Source organism: Neomonachus schauinslandi, chromosome 1 (genome assembly GCF_002201575.2).
Source record: "Neomonachus schauinslandi chromosome 1, ASM220157v2, whole genome shotgun sequence".
Lineage (NCBI taxonomy): Eukaryota > Metazoa > Chordata > Mammalia > Carnivora > Phocidae > Neomonachus > Neomonachus schauinslandi.
In genome coordinates this window covers 210410929-210417267 of record NC_058403.1, presented here as the reverse complement: position 1 = coordinate 210417267, position 6339 = coordinate 210410929, and the positions used below count along the sequence as shown (strand labels likewise).

The 6339-nt window shown below is 64.4% G+C and overlaps 1 protein-coding gene across 4 annotated transcripts; it reads right to left on the bottom strand.

Moving 5' to 3' along the window:
• Window positions 1-46: 46 nt before the first annotated feature.
• Window positions 47-5234, bottom strand: DUS3L (dihydrouridine synthase 3 like). 4 transcript variants are annotated; one of them, XM_021705275.2, is made up of 13 exons: window positions 5067-5205; window positions 4121-4394; window positions 3357-3869; window positions 2992-3033; window positions 2718-2870; window positions 2314-2430; window positions 2049-2114; window positions 1867-1977; window positions 1521-1617; window positions 1282-1357; window positions 813-1001; window positions 609-737; window positions 47-522 (listed from the first exon to the last, which is right to left on the bottom strand). In XM_021705275.2, exons 1-13 carry the CDS (start codon window positions 5162-5164, stop codon window positions 450-452), a joined length of 1938 nt encoding a protein of 645 aa, XP_021560950.1. In that variant the 5' UTR covers window positions 5165-5205; the 3' UTR covers window positions 47-449. The 4 variants fall into 4 exon arrangements, with proteins under 4 accessions (XP_021560950.1, XP_044774402.1, XP_044774404.1 ...); XM_044918467.1 differs by having other exon boundaries at window positions 47-737; window positions 5067-5234; XM_044918469.1 differs by lacking the exon at window positions 3357-3869 and having other exon boundaries at window positions 4319-4394.
• Window positions 5235-6339: the final 1105 nt, after the last annotated feature.

The following is a 6339-nucleotide window of genomic DNA, read 5'->3' as shown; positions in this document are numbered from 1 at the left end:
GGGGGGGGGGGGGTGGGCAGAGGGCAGATGGAGAAACCAAGGCAGCCAGAGACAGGCCTCGCAAAGGGTGGGGCAGACCCTTTGCCAGCCGTGCCCTGGGCAGCTCTAGGGCTCCTTCCTCCAGGCAGCCTGCCCGGATCCACACCCATGAGGGCCGAGGCCCCTGCCTCGCAAGCCCTAGTGGTTTCTTTGCGGGTAAAGCCTCCCTGGGTAGCCATGGTGGCCAGCACAGGGCTTGGCCCATGGGGGCGGCTGGGAGATCGTCAATGAGAAAGGGAAAGTAACTGCTGGGGACAGGTCAGCCCGGCGTCGAGACAAAGCTCCCCAGAGCGGGACGGGGAAGCCTCGGGGTCACAGAAAGGCCTGGGTTTTAAAAGAATAAAATTTATTGTCTTCTCGTGCAGCAAGAGACCCCGCTGGGCCCTCAGACACCCCGTCCCCACCCGCGGCTACTTGTACGCGTTGGCCTTATGCTTCGGCAGAAAGACGAAATTGGGTGGCACGGGTCCCAGCAGCATCTCACTGTGAAGAGGGCACAGGGTGGGGTCAGGCCTGCGGCCCACGGGCCCCTCGGCCTCCCGCAGCCCGGCGCCTCGCTCTCCTGGCACCTGATCCGGATCCAGTCGGCCGCCTTCTGGCTGGCCATGAGCGTCTCCAGGTAGTCGCGGCCCAGGTAGTAGGGCGGCCGCTCGTTGATCCTCTGTGGGAGCCGCTCCAGGAGGCCCACGGGCACGTACCTGCGGGCGGCGGGCACGGGGTGAGGCCGGGCCGTCCCCACACACGGCCCCCCACCCCCCGGCCCCAGCACCCACCTGCACAGGAAGGACAGCCACTCGAGGAGGAAGCGGCGGGTCTTCTCCACGCCCTGCGTGTCCGAGCCCCAGTGCTCCAGGCCGTAACGTGTGAAGTCCTGTAGGATGGCCATGCGCTCGGACGACGAGATGTCCCAGTGCCGCTGCTCCTTGATCTCCGTGAACAGCCACGGTTTCAGCAGGGCACCGCTGCAGGGGGGGCGGGGGGCGGGACGGGCTCGGTGGCTGGCGGCTGGAGCCCTGGTCCCTGCCTCCCCGCCGGGCTCAGCCAACCTTCAAAGCCCAAGAGGTCCAACCCTCAAGCGCACAGAGGCCCGCTCCCCGCCTCCTCCCCAGCAGCTGCGTCCCCCTCTCTGCCCCTTGTCCTGGAAGAGCCACCTGCCGGGAACACCGAGCAGGGAGGGGAGCAGGGAGGTGGGTGTGGCTCCAGCCAGCTCTTTGTAGCCCCCCAAACACAGACCACACTTACCGGGCGATCATCACCCCCGCGACGCCAGTCTGCATGGCGCGGTTGGCATCCTCGTACGACAAGACGTCCCCGTTTCCTGAGGAACAGAGGCTGGGGGGTCTCAGGGAGCTGGGGGCAGGCGGGAGCTCGAGGGGAGGTCCCGCCAACCCAGTGACGTCCCCGGGGGCAGGGCAGGGTCCCGGGGGGGCGGGCGGCAGGCATGTGGCCTCTGGGAACGGGGCTGGCGGCAGGGGACCCACCGAACAGGGGCATGGGACTGGCTGCCGTCACACACTGCGCGATGTACTCCCAGTCAGCCAGCTTGGTGTAGCGCTGCTCCCGGGAGCGGCCATGGAGCTGAAGGAGAAGCCACGCGCGGGAAGCGAGAGACGGGCCAGGCGGCGGAGGACCAGACACAGAAAAGAAGACCCAGAAAGATCAAGAGGAACAGGCTGAGAGAGAGAGACAGAGAGACGAAGAGACAGACGGAGGCAGAGACGGAGAGAGAGCCAGAGAGCAGGAAAGAGGAGCAGGAAAAGAGAGACCATTAGGAAGGGCTGCCGAGCGCTCCTGAGGCCCCCACGCCCTCCGTGCCCCGAGACCCACCGTGACCAGGGCTGCACCCCAGTCCCGCAGCTCGGGGAGCAAGCGGTGTGCCAGGTTCACACGCTCCTGGACGCCCGTGCGGATCTTCACCGTCAGTGGCACGTCCAGCACCTGCGGCGACGGCAGTGGTCAGCGGGACCCGGGGTCAGGCCGGGAGGAGGCGGGCGCAACCGAGGGCGTACCTGGTTCATGCCGCGGACGATCTGCTGGAACTTGGCTGCGCGGTTCATGAGGGCACAGCCCCCGCCCTGGCAGAAACAGGGGGCTGGAGCAAGGGAGGGCGGGACACAAGCTGGGCCTGACAGCCTTCTCTGCCTTCGCCGTCCAAACGGGGAAACCAAGGCACAGTGGCCCCCACGGGTCCCCAGGGACTCAGGCGGGAGCAAGGCCAGGTCCCGGGCTCCCGCCCACCCACACCGTGGAGGTCCAGGGCCACGCGGCTGCTACCTTCTTGTACACAAGGTCGATGGGGCACCCGACGTTGATGTCCACGAAATCCACCTCGATGGTGCGGTTGAGCAGCTCAGCACACTTGGTCATGGTGTCAGGGAAGGCGCCCTCAAGCTGTGGCCGGGGGCCGAGCAGGGAGTGAGGGGCTGGTCCAGGCTGTCCCTGCCCACTATGGGGATGCAGCCGGTGGCCTTGTCTCCCCGAAGTGGCCCTGCGCCAAGGCCCCCGGCCCTCACAGGGGCATCGGGTCAGCCCTTGGGCCCATGGCTGAGGCAAGAGGGATCTGGGAATGACTGAGTCAGGCCTGGGGTCAGGGAGATCCGACCCCGAACCTGTCCCAAAGCTAGGCAGCCCAGAGCCCCTCCGCACTTCCCGCCTCCCTTCCTCGGGGCGGCACCAACCTGGACGCCGAAGATATCCTCGCACGGATGGCGTCTGAGCAGAGCCCACTCGGACGTCTGGCCCTGCAGCAGGTTGGTGCACACAGCCATCTCCCCGCATGTCACGTCAGCCCCGAAGCGTTTACAGATCCGCCGGAAGGGCAGGTTCCCGCACTGGGGGCAGCGGGGGACACGGGCACACGTGAGGGGTGGCAGGCAGGGACCCCGGCCGCCTCTCGCAGCCCCAGGACCCACGAGGCAGGGGCAGACAGCGGGCAGCGCCGGGCCGACGTACCGTGGTGAGGGGCGCCAGGTACAGCTTGCCGCTGATGTCCAGCTGCAGGGAAATAAAACCCGGGGAAGCTGGCCGGGCCTCTGGGGCTCCCCTGCTTCCCCCCACCCCCCGCCAACCTCCGGGCCTCTGCACAAGTCAACGGATCCTGTGGGAGGACTGTTCTGTCCTCCGTGTTCTCCTCTGCTGCAAAGCTTCTGCCCAACCATCAAAACCGCAGGCCTGACGCCCCTTCTGCCCCTTCTCCCAAGAAGCCTTTCCCTCCCTCCCTCAGCCCCAGCCCTGACTCTCTGGGGCTGGGGCTGTGCGTTCGGCTCTTTCTGCCCCCACACTACCAGCGCCCTCAGCAGGAAGCCCCATCCACGAACCTTCCTCTTCTCACAAGGCCGCAGCCTGACTATATCCTCGTCCGTCAGGGGCCCACAGGTCCGCACCGAGCCAAGGGCGAGGGCTTCAGCGCCTGGCTCTGGGACGGCCTGCTGGGTGTCACCGCTGTCCTGCCGGGGGGCACCTTCGGCCCCCGAGACCTCAGGGACCGTGGCCTCAGGGGAGGGGCCCGGCACGTGGCCCTTGCTTAGCTGGCGGAGGGCCTGCTCGGCACGCTCGAAGCGGACCTTGCGCTTTCGCAGCTGCTGCTGCAGGGCCTTGTCCAGGCCGTTGCGGACCGGTGGGGCCTGGACCCGCTCTTCCTGCACCAGGTTCTGGCCTTCGGGTCCCAGATGGGCCCCGGCGAAGCGGCAGGTCACACCATAGGGGCACCTGCCAAAGGTCTCGAAAAGCACACAGCGGGGGCCCAGGTCCGACGGCTTGGTCTCCAGGTAGAGGCCCACATCATGCAAGAAGCGGCAGCGGTCGCCAAAGAAACACTTCGCAGCTGAATCCTGAATGGGAACCAAGAAGCCATGAGGGAGGATCCGGGGGAGTCTGGGCCAACCAGGCAGCCTGGGTGTGAACCTCAACCCCCTCCCCTCCTGCTGCGTGTCCTGGGGAAAGTCAGGAACCCATCAAGCCTGAGTTTCTTCATCGGGAAGATGAGGACAATAACACATCAGAACTTCCTGAGGATTGAATGGGGGAGCAGAGAGACTCAGACCAAAGATCTCTAGGACTTTCAAGCAACAATTACACTCACCTGGACCAGGGAGGGGCAGAGCCTATTTTTGTCATAGTGGGTGGGTTTCATGTGGGGCCGGCCCTTGTTCTGGCCCCGGGCTCTCTTCTGAGCCTGCGGCTGCTCCCCGGGCTCGGCCACCTCCCCCGTCTGCCCATCTTCCAGTCGGATGCGCTTGGCCTCGGGTTCAGCCAGGTCATTGCTACCGGGATCGCCTGCCTTGATTTCCTGGCTGGGCTTCTCCTGCCCTTTAGCTTCCAGGAATTCGTGGAACTGCTCCTTAGTGGTGAGGTACCTGCCAGCAGAGAGGCAGTGGGGAAAGGGCTTGTGGAGGGGTCCTTTCTCCAGCTCGGATGCAGTGGACGCTGGGGAAAGGGACTGAGAACACCTGTCCCTGCTTAGGTGCCTCTGCTGATGGGAACTGCATTACTTAGAACCAGCCAGCTGCCAGTCAGGGCGCACCTCAAGGCCACAGGCAGAGCCCAGATTTTGTCCCCGGGTCCCACTGCCCAGAGTATTGAGCCAGACTACAAACAGGCATAAACATCTCCGGCCACATTCGGCTAGAGAAAACTACATGTCCCCGCATGCCTTGCAATGGGGCCACAGTCGCCACATTCCCCAGCAAGCCCCACGGCCCTCGCTTCAGACACAAGTCCCTGCCCGTAGCTAAGACTGGCTGCAGGTGCACAAGCGCTACTCCCGCCATACGCCCGGACTACGGTCCCCAGCATGCACTGCGGCCCCAGCCTCCAACCCTGCCCAGCCCTGCAAGGACCGTGGTGTCCTTCGCACACGTGACAACCCCCAACGTGCACTGTCCGCTCCGACCCTGCGGGTGCAGGAACCGCCCAGACTGAATAGTCTGCGAGCTTCCCGCCCGGGCCGCTGCCCCGTCACCCGGCATGCACCTCTTGTAGGCGCCGGGAAGGCCTCGTGAGGGTTTCTCCCTGCCCCGGCGACTCACTGAGGTTTAATGGGAGCCACCCCCCGTTCCGGAGCGCCGGCTCCTGAATCGCTGCCGCCACCGCTCTCTGCTGGGGCCTCCGCCGCTCCCTCCGCCATCGGCCCCCCTCACGCCGGCTTTGGAGTGCGGCGGGAAGGCCTTCCGGGTCGCGAGTGCGTCTTCCCGTCGTGCTGGGGAAATGCGCATGCCCGGGGCGTTCCAAGTGACGCCATTGTTCGCGAGTCGACGTAAGGGGGCGGAGCCTGAGTGGGGGTGGAGCCTCGGGTCGCACTTAGGGTAGTACCGCTGAGCTGAAGTGCTTGCTCAGTGGTTCTCACGACGGGCCGTAGTCCACCCCCAAGGGTATTCGAAAAACTTTAAAGCTGGGGCTTAAAAAAAAACAAACTCCGCGGCTTTTATGCAGGACATTATCGACAGGTAATTAGTTGAGTGCCTGCGTGCCAGAGGCCGTCCTAGATGCCAGGCATGCAGCAGCGACTACAACCGGCGAATCCCGACCCTTGAAAGCTCCCGGGGGAGCGGTCTGGCCTCCAGCGCTGGCCTCGGCTGCCCTCTGTAGGGCAGTCTGGGGATAAAACGGTGGACTTGGGGCGTCCAGTCCTGGCGAGACTTCTTGCCCAGCTGTGCCTGCCCACCTCCGGGGACCGAGCTCACTCCTCCCTCCTAAGATGCCCGTCCCATTGCCCTCTGAGGTTCCACCAGGAGTCTACCCCCACCGTCCCCACAGGCACCCCAGGCCACTCCAGAGAGGCAGTTGGATAGATGGGGAAACTGAGGCCCACGGAGAGCTGTCGGAACATAGCCTCCCCTCTCTGGGCCTCCAAGGGCTCCCTGGCTCTGCCTTGCCATGGGCCTGCGCTTTCTGTGAAGGCAATCAAGGAGGGCCTCCTGTAAGCGGGGGGAGGGAGAGAGAGGGGACTTTGGACTGGCCATTGACAACAATATTAATATTAATGACGTAATATTAATTGGTAATTATTATAGTGGTGTAGTATTAATCGTATACCAGTGGCTACACAGTTATTGAGCGCTCATTTTGTCTAAGCCCTTTTCTTGCATTAACTCACTTATTCTACTCTCTGACTTTGTGCAGAGGGAACAGGCATTCATCCCAAATCCACCTGAATCCGTGGGTCCCAAAGATCCCTGGCCCAGGGACTGCCCCACCGTCCTGAGCCAGAAACCAGGGCATCAGCCTCCCCTCTGCCTCTCCCCCGACAGCCTGTGGGTTCCTGTGTCCTGCCCACTTGCCCTCCAGAGTCTCTCTCTAGTC

Bases quoted from the DNA above. Each gene is read 5' to 3' on its own strand.
- DUS3L (XM_044918467.1), bottom strand. From the start codon at position 5,164: ATGGCGGAGGGAGCGGCGGAGGCCCCAGCAGAGAGCGGTGGCGGCAGC. The intron at 1,358-1,520 runs GTGGGTCCCCTG...TCTGTTCCTCAG, and splicing joins CAGTCCCATGCCCCTGTTCG to GAAACGGGGACGTCTTGTCG. The intron at 1,002-1,281 runs GTAAGTGTGGTC...CCCCCCCTGCAG, and splicing joins GCGGGGGTGATGATCGCCCG to CGGTGCCCTGCTGAAACCGT.